At 52.3% G+C, this 18,692-nt stretch overlaps 1 protein-coding gene across 5 annotated transcripts in view; it reads right to left on the bottom strand.

Annotated features, from left to right (window-relative positions):
- Positions 1–16,455, bottom strand: part of PDPR (pyruvate dehydrogenase phosphatase regulatory subunit) — a 42,276-nt gene extending 25,821 nt beyond the window's left edge. For 2 of the 5 annotated variants that reach the window (XM_084812204.1, XM_084812208.1), the window contains exons 1-13: positions 16,394–16,455; positions 14,869–14,926; positions 12,610–12,899; positions 10,059–10,192; positions 9,433–9,514; positions 9,174–9,337; positions 8,510–8,631; positions 6,508–6,625; positions 4,944–5,093; positions 3,800–3,992; positions 2,595–2,719; positions 818–973; positions 592–725 (exon numbers count right to left, since the gene is read on the bottom strand). In XM_084812204.1, coding sequence (XP_084668330.1) covers positions 592–725; positions 818–973; positions 2,595–2,719; positions 3,800–3,992; positions 4,944–5,093; positions 6,508–6,625; positions 8,510–8,631; positions 9,174–9,337; positions 9,433–9,514; positions 10,059–10,192; positions 12,610–12,836 — 1,605 coding nt within the window. In that variant the 5' untranslated portion in view covers positions 12,837–12,899; positions 14,869–14,926; positions 16,394–16,455. The remainder of the gene's footprint in view (positions 1–591; positions 726–817; positions 974–2,594; positions 2,720–3,799; positions 3,993–4,943; positions 5,094–6,507; positions 6,626–8,509; positions 8,632–9,173; positions 9,338–9,432; positions 9,515–10,058; positions 10,193–12,609; positions 12,900–14,868; positions 14,927–16,393) is intronic. The other 3 variants (XM_084812206.1, XM_084812205.1, XM_084812207.1) reach the window with 3 other exon arrangements.
- Between the last annotated feature and the right edge of the window lie 2,237 nt (positions 16,456–18,692).

The following is an 18,692-nucleotide window of genomic DNA, read 5'->3' as shown; positions in this document are numbered from 1 at the left end:
TAGTAGTCACGGCTAACAGCTGTTGGCGGGTTTTTGTTTAATAATTAAGGCATTGTATCAACCAAACAAAAGATGGAAGACTTGGACACCAAGCAAGCTAAAGGAACAGGTGCCATGTAGACAGTGCTGGCCCATTTTTTTTAAAAAAAAAATTAAATTGTTTATTACATGTCTCTGCCACCCAATAGCCAAAGCTCTCTGGGCAGTTCACAAAAATTAAAACCATAAAATAAAAAATAAAACATTATATGAAACCTTTAAAAGTTTAAAACAGAATAAAATCAAAGTAAAAACCAGAATAAAAGCCAGCAAAGCTCTAAAAACCCACTAATTCGTTTTTTAAAACTGAAGGACTAAAAAGTCTAGGAAAATAAAAAGGCACCCTAAGGACCACAAAGTACGCACCAGGTGAGCCTCTCTGGGGAGCTCATTCCACACCTGGGGTGCCACCACTGAAAAGGCCCTCTCCTTAGTAGCCACCCACCTCACTTTGTTTCATAGGGGCAAGCAGAGGAGGACTTCTGAAGATGATCTTATGGTCTGGGAAGGTGTCTATGGGAGGACGCGATTTCCCTCTTGTGCCACACTTACGCTTATCTCAAACTTGGTGAACGAGGACATGTCAATGACGCACACTGCCTCCTTGCAGCACTTGACCTCTGCCCCAACGATGTCAAACCAGTCTGGCTTGTAGAAGGTCTTGCTCTGATCTAGGGCCAGCAAGTCTAAAGGAGAGGAAGCATGAGACTTAGGCCAGACCGGCTGGGTGCTGGCCCTCAGTTTCTCAGGGCTGCAGAGGGATGAAGAGGGCTCTCACCTTTCCCAGGTGGCACAAAGAACTTGGCCCTCTCAAAACCGTGCTTCTCCATCCACCTCGCTCCTTGGGCATCCAGCCGGTCATAGAGGGGTGACGTGCGCAGTTGCCTGCCGGTCTGGAAATCCCAGCGGGGAACTTTCAGGTCATAGATCAGGGCTGGAGGGGCCACAGAATCACAGAATCAAAGTGCTGGAAGGGACACAAATTCATCAACTGTCTAGTCTAGGCCAGACATCCAGTACAGCCCCTTCAAAAAAATACTTCTCCCAACCTTGAACAGAAAAATCTTCAGTGAAGGAAGGAAACTCCACAACAACCTCCACACACACCTTGTTCCAGTGCTAAATTACTTCTGCACTTTGGGAACGTGTTCCTATGTTTGATCTAAATCTACAACCCTGGCCTGGTGCAACCCTGATCTCTTAACTGATCTTAAGAGATTAGGAGCACCTGGTGTTTTCTTGAGTACTGTTCCCCCCACCCCACCCCACCCCATCAACATTATCCACATAACTTATGTGCCAAGGTTTATATTAACCACGGTTAGCTTTAAAGCAAATATTAGAATCTGGTTTGTAAGCTGGTTTCAAACTCCCATGGTAAGCTAACCATGGTTAGTGCTGGCCGAGTGCACTTTGCTCCTCCTTCTCATTCTGGTGAAGGGAACAAAAAGTAGAAGCAAGGCTGGCTGAGGATGGCCAAGTCCCCTCCCTTCATGAGCCACAGCCTCACCCGGTGGGAGAAGGCGCAGGGCAGGTGAAGCTTTCCCATCTGATGTGGCAGATGCATCATCCACCCAGCGCGTTGGTCAAGGCCGCTTTGCTGCACGCAGGCCTTCCTCAATGGGGGAAGCCCCATGCACAGTAAAGCCAGGTCCTGGCCAACACGCTCAGTGAACTGTCCACCTAGTGCATCAGCTGGGGACCAGATGACCCATGGAGGGCTCTGTGTGTGTGTGGGTGTGTGTGGGTGTGGGTGGGTGATCCAGCCATCCTTCCAAATTTAGTTTCCCATCCCTGGCCTTCAGAGATCTTTCTAAATATTTGAACACTAATATCACTCAATCTTCTTTATTATGCACTGAAAACAGACTCTCTTCCTTCAGCTCTAGCCCATACTAGATATGATGGGCAACAGAATTAGCAAGCAGTCTAATTTGACCCTGGTCCTCACAGGCTCAGTTTTCACAGTGTGCATCTTTTCCACCTTTAGCTGTGCCAATCTTTATTTATTTTGTTTACATTATGCCTTTCTGCCAAAAATGGTGTTCAAGGCAGCTAACAACAGATAAAATAGAGATTAAAAACAAAATCTTAATTAAAACAGAAAATAAAAAATTTAAAACACCATTAAAAACTCAACAATAAAAGAAATAAATAGCACCCAGCCAATTAAACCCCCTCTGGCAACAGACCAGCTTACATTCCAGAGGCCTGCCTGAATAAAAGTGTCTTTGCCAGCCGGAGGAAGGACAACAGAGAGGGGGCCAAGCTAGCCTCCCTCAGCCTGGGAGCCACCACTGAGAAGCCCTCCCCTGTGTCCCGACCAAACATGCCTCTGACGGCTCATCCACTTTGGAACAGGCCAATCCAGCATGGCACAGAAGCCACAGCTGTCTTTACATTCAACCAGGCTTTATTTTCTGTGTGCATTTCTGCCGGCCGAAGGGCCTTGATGCGAGATGGATTGCTGACATCCTCTCCCTCCCCGCCAGAGCCTCCGCATCTCCAGCGGGCAGACCCAGGTCTCAGCCGACAAGTTCAGCAGCATCACTTACGCATCACTTCCATGACACGGTGGCGGAGGAAGGTGCGGCTACTCTGCAGGGCACCAAAGCGCTTCAAGTCCAGGGGCCACACGTTCTCCGAGGGGTAGCCATTCACCATCCATTCAGCCAGGTACCTGTCCAGGGGGGGGGGGAGCGGGGGGCAAGAAGGGCCAGGAGATTAAGTGGTGCAGAGGGGAACCATGGTGCGACCCAAGACCATAGTTGCATCCCAGACCATGTCAAGGGGTCATTTCTTTGAATGACTTGCAGAGGCAACCCAGCAGGAGAAGACGCTGCAGTGGAGCTGTGTCCTTGTAGGGCACAGCTCGTCTGGCTGCCCAGAACAGTTGTTGCAAATTAGGGCAAAATCACAGAATCACAGGGTTGGGAGGGGCCTACAAGACCATCGAGTCCAACCCCCGGCTCAGTGCAGGAAGCCTGATTCCCAGGCAGTCTCCCATCCAAGTACCAACCAGGGCTGACGAGATCAGACACATCCAGCCCTTTGATCTACAAGTCCCAGGGCTAGCCGTAGAGATTGTGCTGCCTGAGGCAAAAAACCAAGATAGCGCCCCACTCCGACTCCATGTACAAAAGCCGACTGGGCTGGCAACTGACGCTTTCTTCAACACTCGCAATGGGGCATCCTCCTCTTCCTCCACCACACCTGAGGGTAGCTGTGGGGGGGATGGGACTCCCTCCTCCAAAGCCTTGTTGCCTCCTTCCAGCAGCTGCCACCTGAGGCGACTGCCTCACTCTGCCTAATGACAGGGCCCTGACAAGCCCTATATGACAGGGAGAGGCTGTCTCGATACAGATTATTGATTTTGAGGGAGGCCGCTCTGAAGACTGACTGTACATCAAAGAAAGAAATTTGCAAATGTAAAGATGCCTGTTGTATAGTTCTATCAGTTACATGAGTCCAGAAAAACTACTAGCCTGCTTTTTTTTTTTCACTAGCCAGCTGAGAGGAAGCTAGTGAAGAAAAAAAAAAGCTTTTTTTTTCAGCCAGCACCTCAGCCAGCACCTTTTCATGCTGGCTGAGGAGGAGAGGGATCCACGTCCTCTGCAATCAGCATGGAAAAGCAAGCAATTAGCCTCTTAGCTGGCTAATCATAATTTTAAAATCCTTCCGCCATACAGGGACACGTTACACATGCATGCCCCCTCGCCTCCCCCTCCCCCATGAAGACAGAGAGGGGCGAGCCACTTACTTCCCGGCTCCCCCACCAAAAGACGTGCCGGCTGAGTTCATTCCTGCCAGGACAAAGTAGCCCTGCACGGTGGGCGACTCTCCCATGATGCATCGCATGTCTGGAGTGAAGGATTCTGGGCAATTCACCAGCTGCACGATCTCCAGGGCCTCCAGACCTGGCATCCTCCGCAGAAGGGCACTCAGAAGCGGCTCTATGCCCGAGACAAGACAAAGCAAACGACCGGGTCTCTTCCACCACATTGCACAGATAGGCATGTACAGAGTGCATGGATCTCAAGCCCTCGCTGGCCCATCCTCGCCACCCCCAATAAAGCCCCAAGACTACAACACCTTAAGCTGGCTCCTCTCTACTCGGTGGCCTGTCCTGCTTGCTCAGAGACAGGGGTGCCTTCTGCTCCTATCTCCGCCCATCCAGTAGGGCCTGGTGACCAGAGAGCCATGCGCAACATCATACCATTGTCCAGAGTGGGTGGCACTAACTGGAGCCTGTGCAAAAGCAAAGGGGAACCACAGGGATTCCCCTCCAACCAGGAGTGTTGCTAGTCACTTAAAAAATTCAGGCCACCAGCCCATGGTACACAACTCTGCAAAAACTCTGCATATGCTAACTTATATCTATGCGTGCAAATTTGGAAATACTTAGGATGATTTATTTACACTTCACAGGAGGCAAAGCCAGCTAATTAATCTCTCATCCAAACCATCTCAAATGAAATACATTATTCAGTTAATCTGAACCCAGCTCATCTCAAACCAATGGGGAAAGTTCCTTTCGAAGCTAAATTGCCAGATATGAGACGATTCTGTGGGGGTGTAGCAGGGTGTGGGGAAGGAGAGAGTTAACCTTTCCTGCCCCATCTTCCATCCCTCTTGGAAATTTCCGCCTGCATGGCAGTTAAGTGGAGAAAAAACCCTCCAACTGGCACCGTAGATCTGGGGCCCTGGGAAATACACTGGGGTCAGGGTTCCCATTACCTAGTCCTAGCCACACTCCTCCCAACAACCCAGAAGGCTCTCCCCACTTTGCTCCTGCTCACAACTGCTTTGCTCCAGCCAGCATATGGACACCTCCTGCTCAAAGGGACATGGAAAGACCCTGGGCCCCTCCTCTCCAGGCCACTCCAGAGAAGCCCCCAGCGTACCAAAGTGATCCCAGTCCTCCTGCAAGTTCTGTATCTCCAGCTGGTTCCGCCCCTCTGTAAAAATGGGCTTGGGATTCTTCTCAAAGCCACCCGACAGGATGCCCCCCTGCCAGGTGCGGATATAGATCCTCCCGTCGGGGTCCACAATACCTGAGCAGGAGAGGAGGAAGAAGCCGCCGCTTGGACACGCGCAGGAGGCTGCCCCCATGCTTCATGTCAGCAAGCAGCTCAAGCAGCTCAGGGAGGGGGCCACCCCACTCCTGGAGGGCATCGCTGGCCTTAGCTTGCCCCTTGGGTTTGGCATGCAAGGCTCCTTTCCTGCAGGTCAGGGTGGGACCCTTGCTGGCTGGGAATGACATGGTCCAACACATCCGGAGAGCACCAGGTTGGGGAAGGCTGGGGTCGAATGCAGCAGAGGAGGGGAGGGGAGGGGAGGGGAGGGGAGGGGAGGGGTGTGGGCAAAAGGAATGCGTCTGCTCAGAGAACTTGGCATCCCAGCAGGACACAAGCCAACCCAGATACTTCTTCCTCCACCCTCTCCAGCCCTGCTGCTCCCACAGCCAAACACAGTCTTCTGCTTACAGGAGGGGTGCAAACTGTGTGGCCTGTGGGCTGCAGGTCACTTCCCAAGCCCTGAACAGTGGTCCCCAGACCCCCAGTATCTGCTGCCAGTGAAACGGGGGCGGGGGGGGGTTAAGGGAAAAAATGCTCTAGGAATGGGCTATATGGCTCCTGCCATAAAAGCCTCACTCCTGGAGCACCCAGGAGGCACTGCTCAAAGGTTCCTGCCTGCTTCCCAGGCCTCTTCAGGGATGCTCTAGAAATGAGGCTTCTATGGCAGGAACCATACAGCCCATTCCTAGAGCACTGTTTTCTTTTTTTGGCCGCAGAGGGAAGGGATAAAGCTGTGAGCATGCCAGCGTGTGGATGTGTGAGTAGAAGGGGGAGAGGTGAGTGGTCTGTGTGTGAAGGGGGGCACAGGGGGACCTGACAGATTACCCCCAAGGGAATGCAGCACAAGTTGTTCACATGTATCTTAAACTAAAGGTTTTAAAAATATGTATTAGAATGTATACAAGACACACACAGTGTGAGTGAGAGATGAGAGCCGCACATGCAAGTTCACAATGTAGTTACCCAATGCAGCTTCCAGCGACACTGCTTAAGAACCGCTGTGCCAGCAAGGGCAGTTTCATGTGTCCCCCATACCACCCCATGATCGCTCAGGGAGAACTGCAGGGGGCCTCTTTGTGGCTGGGCCTCCCACAATCTCTCTCTCTCTAAGCCACAGGAAGCAGCCTTAAGTGGAGTTGGAACAGGGTCCTGCCTGATGCAGCCCCATCTCCTCCCACTGAGCATGGTTCCCTAATGTCTCAGGCAAACGCCTTCACTGGCCCTGCTCCCCGCCAGAACTTTGCGCACCCAAAACATATCCTCAATTGTGCTGTAGCTCCAAGTGTGTGCAGGGAAGCAGAAAGGGCCCATGCAGACTCGCAGAGAGAGAGAGACAGACAGACAGACATACAGACAGAGAAGGAGAGGGGGGAAAAAGAAGGGGACTCACTCGGCATGCTGCTCTCCAGCGGCGTCTTCAAGGGGCGCGTCAGGATGTAGAAGTGCTCACAGGCGTGCAGCGGGATACTGACTGGATCCTCGTTGGAAAGGCCCAACTCGTAAGCCCACTGAAACCAAGGCAGGAAATGTCAGTGGCTAAGCAGCAGGAAGGGGTCACCCCAGGGTGGCTAATGCCTCAAACGTCACTGCTTTCAGACTCCTTGACCAGGTTCACACAATTGCAAGATGGTCAATAAGCCAGGGTGGCTTGTTGACCACCCTGCACGTGCTGGTTGTGTGCCAGGGGGATTCACATAATGACCCTTAGTAGCACAGCTTGTCATGTTGTGCGAACCTGGCTAGGGTGGCTTGTTGCCATGGGTAACAAGCCACCCCAAACCCTACAACAGCCCATGGCTTATTTCCCCAGCCACGATCATGCAAACTGGGCCTTCTAGTGGCTTAGAGTAATATGACAATACACCCCAAAACAGAGAGGCCAGATTCAAGTAGCCATAAAACAAAAGTGACACAGAATCACAGAGGTGCCTGCTTATTTTGTGCGGTGACAAGGGGTGGGGGTTAATCTTTGAAACTCTGGGTGGGCGCTTTTATTATTTTGGCTGATATGACAATACACAGAGAGGAGCTCGGGGTGGTTGGACATTAAGACAGGCAGCTGCCTGCTGAGAAGTGGCAAGCATCTCCTGGAATAACTTAGTCCATGGGTGGGCAACCCTGGGAGGTCTGGGGGCTGCAACCCGCCCCCCGAGGTCTCCTGCTGAAGGTTGTTTTTTTAAAAATGTCCATAAGCAAGCTAATTTTGATCCCCTGTAGCTGCCACAGACACCTTTTAAAGAACAAAACTAAACTGAACTGGGGGTAAATTTGGGGGCAGCGTGGGCCGCCTGTGAGCAGCATGCTGCCTGGCCCAGATATAGTGCCTTGCAGCTCCGTGCTCTCCCCATGAACAGAAAGCAAAATTTAACACGTTAACAGAAAACAGCTAGTTCTGCCTAAGTTGCACACGCCAGTCCTGTGTTTTGCTGTGAATGCCACACGCAGACTAATGCAAGCCAAGGCGTCCCCCTACCCACAGTCCTCAAGGCACTCACTACAGCTGCCTTCCGCAACCTGGTGTCCTCCAGATGTGTTGGACTACAACTCCTAGTATCCCCAGCCATTCATGTTGGCTGGGGATGCTGAGAGTTGTAGTCCAACACATCTGGAGGACGCCAGGTCGGGGAAGGCTGCACTACAGGAAGCCAGCTGTGCATAATTCGCACTGGTCCCCCGCCAGTCATGGACATAGCACAGACGGACGCGACCGAGACGTCTAGCCCTGGAGCCCCTGACCGTTTTAGACCCGTGGGCACATTGGGGAATTTGAGAAATTCCTGTGGGCACCACTATAAGATGGCTCCCACGAAGGAGGTGGCTTGTCACATCATGGCTGCTGAGGGGCCCAGCTAGTCAAAAGTGAGCTGAAGAGGGTCAGGGAGAGAAACAGCAAGGCTAGGGGTTGGAAGGGAGGGGGAAACAGCAAGGCAAAGGGATAGAGGGGAGAGAAACAGCAAGGCTAGGGGCTGGGAGGGAGGGGGAAACAGCAAGGCAAAGGGATAGAGGGGAGAGAAACAGCAAGGCTAGAGGCTAGCAAAGGAGAGAAAGAACACTACCGCAACATTTTCCACGGTTTGTATTAGAAAAATATATTTTTTTGAAGGGGGTAAAAGGTGGAGAGCTTTCATGAGTACCATTGGAGGTGCCCGCGGGTGCTGCATTGGGGACCCCGATCTAGATTATGACAGTGACCAGGAGCCCTGAAATAGGATTTCCCATTTTCTGAGGTCAAAACTATCCCAACTGCCTATATGACAGAACAGGCATTTTTCTTCTAATTTGGCAGATATCCCCAAAACCTCCTGAGAGAGAAACCAAGGTCATTCACAGCAATCCCCAAGCCAAACCACCAGAGCCCCCGCTGCCGCCACACACTACAACGAGCGTCTGACCTGTCCAGCACAGTTAACAAAATACTGGCACGTGATCAGCCCTCTGTCCGTCTCTACTCCAGCTACACAGCCCTTTTGGCCTACAACATGGATGACGCTTGTTCGCTCATGGATCTGGACACCTGGGCAGAGAAAAATGGAAACGGGAGTCAGACGTCCTCTAGTTCCCCCTCCAAAGAAAAGCTGCGAGTCTACCCACTGCAACCAGTGGTCAGAGGGAAGGGGGCATGGCCTTCTGGGGAATCCCAGAGGACCAGACTGGGACCCCAGGTGGGCCAGATTTGGCCAGAGGCCTGAGATTCCACACCCTGGCCTTAAGATGTTACAAGGACGAACGTGATGCAGGACACAGGGGCACGTAGTTCTGCCCTCAGTCTCAGGGATGGATCCAGACCTAGTCATACTTAGAGCTGCCCCACTGAAGTCAGTGGGACTTAATTTAGTGAAGACTAAGTGTGACTAAGTCTGGCCCCAACCATCAGTTCCTCATCTGTAAAATGGGCACATGAGGCAGCACACACCAAGGGCTGTAAAGTACATTGCAAATTAAATGTGCAAGCCCAGCAGGACACAAGGAGCAGTCCTTGCTCTTCAGCCACACCTCTCCAGCTAGCATTTCTCAAGCAGCGTGGCTGACAAAAGAAGTGCCAGACCAGGGCCATACCATTCGAAGAGGCCACACTGGCCAAAGCGAGGCTCACGTCTGCAGACGACACGACAGCATCCTCGAGCACATGCATGGCCCCCACCAGGTCGTGGATGTTGATCAGGGGGTGGAGCTGTGCCACTCTCTTCGGGGAGATGATCTCACACGGGATCCCCATGACCCTGCCAGGGACACACACAGCAGAGGCCACTCAACGTCTGCTCCGGAAAGTCTGGTGCATGCATTACACGCCCCTCCCATGCGCGCGCGCACTTACTTGAGCCGTGACGCTATGCGCTTCAGGGAAATCAGTCGGTCCTGCGTCTGAGCTAAGGAGATAGAACCGGTCCTCACATAACCTAGAACCAGAACCGGCAGCAGGTCAGTGCTCAGCACAGCTCCCACCTAGGCTAACTTCCAACAGCCAGCTTTCAGCTGAAGCCCACTGAAGTCTTATGCAGGCCGATGAGACCTGTTGCTTGGTCAGTTCTGCCCATCATGTAGGAGCTGACTCGGACTGTTAAAGGGCCCTCACCAAATCTTGAAGCCTGAGGCTTCTGCAAGGCTGGGGACATAATGGCAAGGCAGTGTCGTCCTCTGGCTGGGAGGGCCCCCAATAAGGCACTGACTGCCCTACCCTCAAGGCCGCTGCTTCATCCTCATCAGAATCTGCTACTCCCTGGAAGGGGTGAGGGCTGGGTGCATGACCCCCACGGAGGCTGTGGCTGCTTTGCTGAGGGCCCACTACGTCGTGGAGCCAGAACTGGGGCCTGTCACAGGAGTTGGAGTACAAATCATCAAGACAATGGACTGCACTGGGACCGAGAGGCTTCCTCCTGCACAGGATCGCCTTTATTCCAAGCAACAGAAGTCCCTGCAAGCAGAGGATCCTCCCGTCCTTACCAGTTTTTATCCCTGTCTCTTGCTCGAGTTGCTGATACAGCTTGTTCGAATAGTCGGCCATCTTCAGCTCAATGGACAAGTGCCTTGCTGTGCTTACAATTCCTGAGCAGAATCTAGTGGAACCAGCTGCTAGCCTGAAAGAGAAAACACAGGAAGGCTTGTGGAAACTCTGAAGCAGCCCCCAACGTAGATGGCAGAAGAGGAGGAGGCGTGCAGGGCTGGGGATGATGGGAGATGCAGCCCAACACATCTGGAGGGCACCAGGTTGGGGGATGGAGCGTTGCACAGATGGCACAACCTCCGCATGGGTCTTTGGTCAGTCATCGTGGACTATGAGGGCCAGTACAAGCCAAGGCAGGCTACTCGCCTAGAATGGGGTAGATCACACGCATCACCAGTGACTGGGATCCCTACATTCCTGCCTGGAGGGGGGAGCCAGGACCCGGATTGGAAGCTTCATCTGCTATCAGCCAGAAAAGGTCAACCGAAAGGCAGCTCCTTTGGACTGGCATCTAGTTCACCACTTAGACGGTGAACTTTCGAGCAGGGCTTCTATTTCAATTCTGCATAAATATGCTAAATTTATTTTCACGTGCAATACATTATTCTTATATTTTAGAGCCCCATCCATTCTGCCATACATCCATGCTTTTTCCTTGTCAATGCAAGTTTATGTTGTTCATGTAGAGAATGGAAACTGATGAAAAGCGATCTGGATATCGAGCTCCTGGAGCCCAAGCGTCCACTGAAGTGTCCTGTAGCAGGGAATATTTTTAGCTGCATGTTGACAAGAGGCACACACTCTCCCTGCCTTTCCAGATGTCCAAGGAGAACCAGAGACATACAGGTGCAAGGAGGCCTTTCCGCTCTCAAGGAACAGCAGAGCAGCTAGAGCCAAATGAAGGGCAAACACTTGCCCTTGCCTGCCACTGGCAGGGCCATATCAGCACGGAGGCTCAGTACGACACTGGAACGTCAAGCAGCAGGCCAGCTCTTTCCACGGGGCTTCTTCCATTCTTGACAATCCTGAAGACTAACTTGGGCAGCCCCCACAAGGTCACCATTGAATGCCAAGCAAGGTGTTCTGCCAGGAGTTCTTTGCCAAACTGGACCTGCTCTTGCCTAAAAGTCACCTCTTTCCATTCAGATCAAGCACTCTGTGCTCCAAAGAGAGAGAGGGGCATAGTTACAGCTGTTCTGAAAAAGGGTTCTAAAATAAATATTGAGCAGGCACTGATCAGGGATGCTTTTAAGGGATCCAATAAGCCTACATAGGACAAGAATTTGGATTAGATCATCTCCTGGGTCCTTCCATACTCTTATCAGGACACAGACAAGATCACACCAACGTCCAAAAGGTAATCTAGGGTAGCTTGCCCCTGCCCCCCTCCGGAATCCACACACCAAATCACCAGGGATTAGAGTCTCCAGTCCTTCCATATGTATGTGCTGAAATGGGGGGGGGGACGACACATTTCAACTACCCTGATTATGACTGAAACAACGAAATTACTGAAGCCTCTAACACCAGTATTAGCTGGTGTGATGGTACGGTGTTTCATAAAGATTCCAACTGCTCAGGGAAAACCTGTCAGAATGCTGGCACTTCAGGTTCCGAGAGAGCAGGGACAGTGACAGTTTGGCTGAGTTTTTGGCTGAGACTGGAATAGATTGGACTAGCTTTGTGAATCAGGCTTCACTGCCCTCACCCATCTGCTCTCTCAAGTGACTGCCCTTTCTCCTTTGCTGCCTATTATGCCTGGAACCTCCTCCCAGAATGCCTCCATGTTACCTCTCTTACTTCCTTCAAATCCATCCAGAAAAAAACACCTTCTCTGTGAAGCTTTGGGCACACCTTCATATTTATCTGAAATATTTCTATACCACCCTTCACCCTTCGGAAGTGGTGTCAGATAATGTGTCACAGTGAGAAGCAAAAGGTTACGGAATGCAGACACAAGAGACGAGATGCTGAAGTCAAAGAGAAACAAGAAGAAAAAGAAATCCAGTTACAAAAAACACAACAGAAAAGAGCAAATGCTAAGCTCTCTTGAATGGCCAGAGATGAAGCAGTCTGAAGGGAATTCCAGCCATAAGGTACCACAAAAGAAAACTGGCAAATAAGGGTAAAGAAGGTTGAATAAAAACCAATGTCCACGGAAAACAAACATGCCAGAGAGATGGGTTCCAGCCCAACCCAGCCTAGTTCTGTATTGGGGGGGATTATTTATTATGTGGGGAAGCATTCAAGCATTGATCCTAACCTGTGTTCTGAGAGAACACACATCACAAATACTTTTTCTGAACAGGTAACAGATCAGTTCTTGGCTTGGGTTCTACAGTCAACCAGCCAGCAGCTACACAGACAATCTACCTTGGCTGCAAAGCCTTCTGCAAAAGCTTTCTCAAACCTGGTGCCCTCCAGATGTACTGGGATGGGGAAGGCTGTTCTACAACAACAGACTTTTGTTCAGTTCCAGAGAATCAACAGAGAACTATCTGCAACATCAAAAAACTGGTTTTGCTTTAGCAAAGAAAAAAAGATTTTTACCTGCCCTGCTCCAGTAAGACGATGTCCTTCCATCCCAGTTTGGAGAGGTGATATGCCACTGACGTACCCATGATTCCACCCCCACAGATAACCACCTGTGCATGTGCCGGCAGAGGTGTCGAGTGCGGTTCTGCTCCATTTGTAGTGTTGTGCCGACAGCTGGACATGCTCCACCATCCTGGGCCAATTCTTTGCCACCGGACATCCGACAATAGTCGGAGGAACATCTTGACAATGGGTCCGTTGGTTCTCCTCAAGGCCCCACAGATAAATCGCCACAATGTCTGCTTCTGGAAAACATTAGAGTTCTTTTCAAAATGCAAAATCAATCTTGGAAAAAGTACAGTGGCCTTAAATTGCATCAGCCAGCATTCTCATCTTCCTTACATATTAGGAAGGGGTGCGCAACCCCTTGTGTGCACAACTTTTTTGGCTCCAAGGCCTGCATCAGACATACACAAACCAACACATAAGGGATTTTCTTGCTAGCACTAGCAAGGAAGCCCCTGCCTGATTTCTGATGTCTCGGCACAGATGGGCCAGAAGGAAGGGATTCCCTTGCTAGTGGCAGCAAGGGTAAACCGAGGCAGTGCAGCCTCCAGAAATGTGTGGCCACCAGAAACGACTTGGCGGGCCACATAGAGCCCACATGCGGTACTTTTTACATCCCTGATATAAGGAGATAACTAACACTGACCAACAGTTTCTCTAGCCTGATTTTGTGAACCCTGACAGAGAACAGCTACCCAGAGCCTTAGGCAGAGATGTTTCCAGGTCCTGAGGCAACAGACTGCGTTACAATGGCAAAGGATGTGTTCCCAGGAATGTGCAGGCTACAGTGGAAGCCAGTGGTGACTGCATGATCATTTTTTTTGCATAATAACACATGCAGATTTACAGCAATTCCCAAATAAGCAAAATAATTATCAGGGAATCCCAACTCTGTTCAGATTTTGAATCGTCCAATGTCAAATACCTAATATCTATTTAGCACAAATAGCTTGCAAACAAAATGTCTTATCTTTTTTTGCCTGTTTTAACATGATCCCTGAATTAACTCAATAGTACTAGTGTTCTTTTTAGCACTGAAAATACTAGAGCACTATTAGCCACTTGAAGGCTAAAAGAATAATAAGTGAATTATGAGAAATGAAATTCTACGTTTTAAATTTTCTATTATTTTTCACTGTACACATGAATTAAAAAATTGCTTGGAAGCTGCATATTGAAATAAATGTATTCTATATAATTTCAAAGGCTAAAAATTCAACTGAGAAACAATGTCTTCCTCCAGAACAATGTATTTCTCGACTGCTGATAGTCTGTGAGCTCCCAGCTTTTCCAACCAGCAAAGTTTGCCACTTACTTTGACCTACAAAGGCCTCTGATGGAAATGCAGTAATTTCAAATCAGTTGTAACTAATTCTTGAATGACAGCTCACACAGACAAAAGCTTATTTGAGTTTACCCTGGCGTGTAATTAACAGATCAAGGGTAAAGATGTATTTCTTTGTGACTCTTTAAGCAAAATTCTCGGAAACGGACACTTGGTTAATCCTTGCTGAAATATTCAGCTTCCCAAACAGTGTTTAATGTATTCATTTTGCCACACAAATGACCAGCCATGGAAACCAGACTCTCAAGTTTTGTCAGCATTAGTCTTGAAGTCCTGCAAGTTTAATCCAAAAGCCATATCTACAGATGATGGATAGAGGGCAACCGTCCTGCAAGAGGACTGCTCTTTCCCACCAACATCCCTTTAAAGAAAAAGAAAGAAGAAGAAAGACAGAAAGAGCGAAAGCTGTATTATGTGCATTCCATGCTGGAAAGGAGGACTCTGTCCACAAATGGAGCAAAACTGAAACTCCACAAAAGAGGAACATGAATATGAACATGGACAGGAGACTGCAGTCTGTTTAAGGAGGTGAAAGCTGCAGCAGCACCATAGTCAGCATCCACCCCAGCCCATGCTCTCCTGAGCGAACCAACTCGTTAGGCCATACAAGATATTACAGCAGACTCCCCTAACCTGGCACCCTCCAGATGTGCTGGGCTACAGGTCCCATCACCCCATGGGAGTTGTAGGCCAACACATCTGGAGGGTGCCAGGCTGGGAAAGGCGGCATTACACTATGTGCCATACCAAAAGCACAACCCAGAGCAAAGCCTCTCCTCCCACCGCTGCCCTTGGCACAATCCCACCTTTGGTTATGCCACAGGGACAACAGCCTGCCACGTGGGTGCAAGAAGCAAACATACCACTCTATTCAACGCTAACAGGGCCACATCTGGAACACCAATGTGTAAGGCTCAGCACCTGGAAAAGATTCAGAGTAGAGCAACCTGACACAACAAAGGACCAGATGACACACCCTCCAAGCAGGCATTGTGACTTCAACATCAAGTCAGACTTTTCCTCTCCTCCTATTCCCCTTCTCCATCTGCTTTTTGTAACATCTTGGCTGATGAAGAGATCTGGAGTTCTCACAAACTTGCACATTTTTGGTGCCTTTTGTCAGCCTAATAAAGGTATTACACTCATATGACATAATAAATGCTGTTCGGCCTTTAGGCAGCTTTCTCCAACCAGCTGCCTTCCAGAGGAGTTGGGCCACAACACTGGTGGCTGGGAGTGATGGGAGCTGCAGTCCTACACATGTGAGGGGCACCAAGTTGGAGGAGGCTGGCAGAACACTTCACGCCTCTGACAAAGTGGGCACTGCCCATGACAGCTTATGCCAGAATAAACTGGTTAGGCTTCACGGTGCCACAAGGCTCTTTGTTCTGATTATTCCTAAATTCATATTCGCAGCCTTAAGAACATAAGAAGAGCCCTGCTGGGTCAGACCCAGGGTCCATCTAGTCCGGCATTCTGTTCACACAGTGGCCGACCAGCTGCCCATGGGAAACCCACAAGCAGGACACGAGTGCAGGAGCACCCTCTTGCCCACGTTCCCCAGCAACTGGTGTACATATGCTCACTGCCTCTGGTACTGGAAGTAGCAAATAGCCATCGGGACTAGTAGCCACTGACAGCCTTTTCCTCCAGGAATTTGTCCAACCTCCTTTTAAAGCCATCCAAAGTGGTGGCCATCACTGCACCCTGTGGTAGCCAATTCCACAGTCTGGCAATGTGCTGTGCGAAGACGTCCTTCCTTGTTGCTGTCCTGAGTCTCCCACCAGTCAGCTTAATGGGGTGACCCCGGGTTCTAGTAATACGAGGGAAGGAGAAAAATGCCTCCTGATCCGCGTTCTCCACGCCGTGCATAATTTTGCGCACCTCTCCCGTGTCCCTCCTCTTTTCCAAGCTAAACAATCCCAGCTGCTGTGTCCTTCCTCACAGGGGAGATGCTCCAGCCCCCTGATCTAAGGAGCTTCCGCCGCGCATTAAGAACGTGGTTGTTCGGGCAGGCATTTGGGGCGGGCGAGGGTGAGTTTAGAAATGTGATGTTTCTAACGTTGAATTTTATTGTATGAACTGTTTTTATTGTTGCGCATCGCCCAGAGCGGCTGGGTGACCCGCCAGATGGGCGATCAATAAATTAAATAAATAAATAAAATCGATCCCCTATCATCCCCAGCCAGCAGGCCACGGCTCAGGGATGCTGGGGGCAGGCGCTCCCACCTAGCTTGGCCCTGGGTTCAGATTCGCGTGCTGCGGCCCCGCCCCCGCGACGCTAATTTGCATGCTGGGCCCCGCCCCACGACGCTCATTTGCGTGCCTGGGCCCCGCCCAGGGCCAATGGGAAGGGGCGGCCCAGGGTGGGCCCAGCCGCCGCCTCACCTGCGCCGCTCGCGCGACCTTCCGCCTTCCCGTCCTCGCTTTCCCGCCTGCGCTTTACGGCCGAAGCGCGAGACGGCGTCGCGGCCGGTGCCGTTCCTCGGCCGCCCGGCGGCAGCCAATCAACGCCCGGAGCGGGCGGCGGGGGGAGGGCCGCGGTCCAGGCGCCGCGCAAGCGCACTGGGGCCGCGATCGGGGGGGGGGGGAGAGAGAGAGAGAGAGAGAGAGAGAGAGAGCGGCTCCTGGCACGCGCAAGCGCACTGGGGCCGCGATCCGGGAGGGGGGAGAGAGAGAGAGCGCGCGCGGGGCTCCGGGCGCGCGCAAGCGCACTGGGGCCGCCTTGCCCGGGCTGGGCTTGCGCCCCGCCCCGCCCGGTGGCTGCCGGCGCCCGGCCCAGCGCGCCTCGCGTGCGCCGAGTTCTAAGCTGCGCCGTCGCTGCGCGCGTTTCCCGCAGGGGCAGAAAATGCCGCGCATCAACTGCGGGACGACAACTGTCTGCAGCCGAGGAGGCCGGATCGGGCCCCGCGCAGAGTTTGGGGGCCGGGCGGCGCGGGCCCGCCGGGCGTGATGCGGGGCCGGGCGCGCTCCCGCTCTTGCGGCCAGCCGACCTCGCGGGGTCGTCGTGGAGATGGAAGCGGAGGGCCGGGCGGGGCGGGCCGGGCGGAGACGCGGCGGCGCCCTTGCGGCGCCGCGAAGCAGCCTTGGCCAGCCCGGGGCCCCGGCGGCGGGCGCAGCGCCTGTCGCCATGCCGGCGGGGGCGATGGCGCTGCCGCCCAACACACCCCGGGGCCGCGGGCGGGGAGGCTCCTTTCCGGCGCCGCCTCGCGCGTGCCCGCCAGAGGCGAGCGCCGCTGCGTCCGGCGAGGCGCCCCTCCCCGGTGCGCGGGCGCGGAGTCGCTGCGCCCGTCCGCAGCGTGCTCCGGGCGAGACCACGCGCCGGGCTTCCCGCGCCGCCAGCGCGCCGAGTCCAGCGCCGCTCCCCAGAGCAGGGCGCGGCCGGCCGCGCGGGGCTGCGGGCCGCACGCCGGGGGGACCCCGGGCGAGCGAGAGCCGCTGCCAGCCGCGGGGCCGAGGGCGCGCGGAGCTGCGTCCGACCCGGGCGCCCCGTTTGCAGCCCAGTCGTACGCGTGTTTGCTCAGACCAAAGGCCCTCCGAGCGCCGCAGCAGGATCTGCTTTCAAGCGAGTGTCCGTAGGATTGCGAGCCCAGGCAGGTGACCAGAGGAACGGTCCGTCCATTGTCTCCAGAAGGCGGCGTGGAAAGTTATAATACCGCTTGCCCCATTCGTTCCAGTTAGCTCTCATCGCCACTCGCCCTAATTGGCCAGGCATCGCATGAATTTGGCAAGCTCCAGGGACCAACGCTACACCTTGGGGCAACGTAAGTCAGTGGCATGTTGTACAAAAGACCTTTTTGGCTGCGGTGACCCCGCTGCCCATCAGCGACGAGGCCAAATTCTAGTATTACGAGGGCAAAAACCTGCCTCCCCGAAAGAGTCTTGTGCCACCTTAAAGACAAAAATGTACTACAGCTTTGGTTCTTTGGGGACCAGAGTCCACCACCACACTGGAAATTCAATCTACTTGCACCATGCAGAACCTCAGGCCCAGGGTGGGTGGGGACAGGGGTGTCAAGTGCAGCCCCATATAGTCCCCCAAGTAGTGCCCCCCCCTTCCCTGGACCGCTGATTATTCCGTGATTTCCTGGCTTTTGTGTGGTTTCTTACCCATTCGAAAAGGTTGACATGCCTCTCCTTACTGGCAGTAAGAGCTTTATGCTAAAATATGCTGGAATTTTTGATATTTTTGCCCCATCTGCCACTGGAATATGCCCCCCAGGAACGTCTCCAAAACGGAATTCAGCCCTCACCTGTGCAGGTACATGCAGTTCATGTTGGGCCCTCATCCTACATCAGCTGAAAGTGCACCGTAAAGCACACCCAACATTCTCCTGCAGATTTATACTGCATAGAAAGAGTGGAAATCGCAAGCAGAATCTTTCACAGAAGCTATTTCATTTCTTCTCCTTGTGTGCTGGGACTGTATGCAGAAAAAGGCAACCCACCATATCGAAAGAGCTAGAGCACCTTCCCAACGAGGAGAGGCTGCATTTGGGGCTTTTTAGTTCAGAAAAGTGTATGACAGCTCAATAAAATTATGTACACCATGAAGGGAGTGGCTAGAGGTTTTGTCCCTCTCTCCATACTATTAGAATGAGGTTATCAGGAAACTGACTTAGAGGATTAAAGAAAGGCCTTCTTCACATGACAAATCATTTATGGCATTTGCTGCCATGAGATGTGG

The sequence above is a fragment of the Heloderma suspectum genome, chromosome 8, assembly GCF_057233095.1.
Source record: "Heloderma suspectum isolate Gila_16-S chromosome 8, 16-S_ref, whole genome shotgun sequence".
NCBI lineage: Eukaryota > Metazoa > Chordata > Lepidosauria > Squamata > Helodermatidae > Heloderma > Heloderma suspectum.
This window is presented reverse-complemented; position numbering and strand designations above follow the sequence as displayed.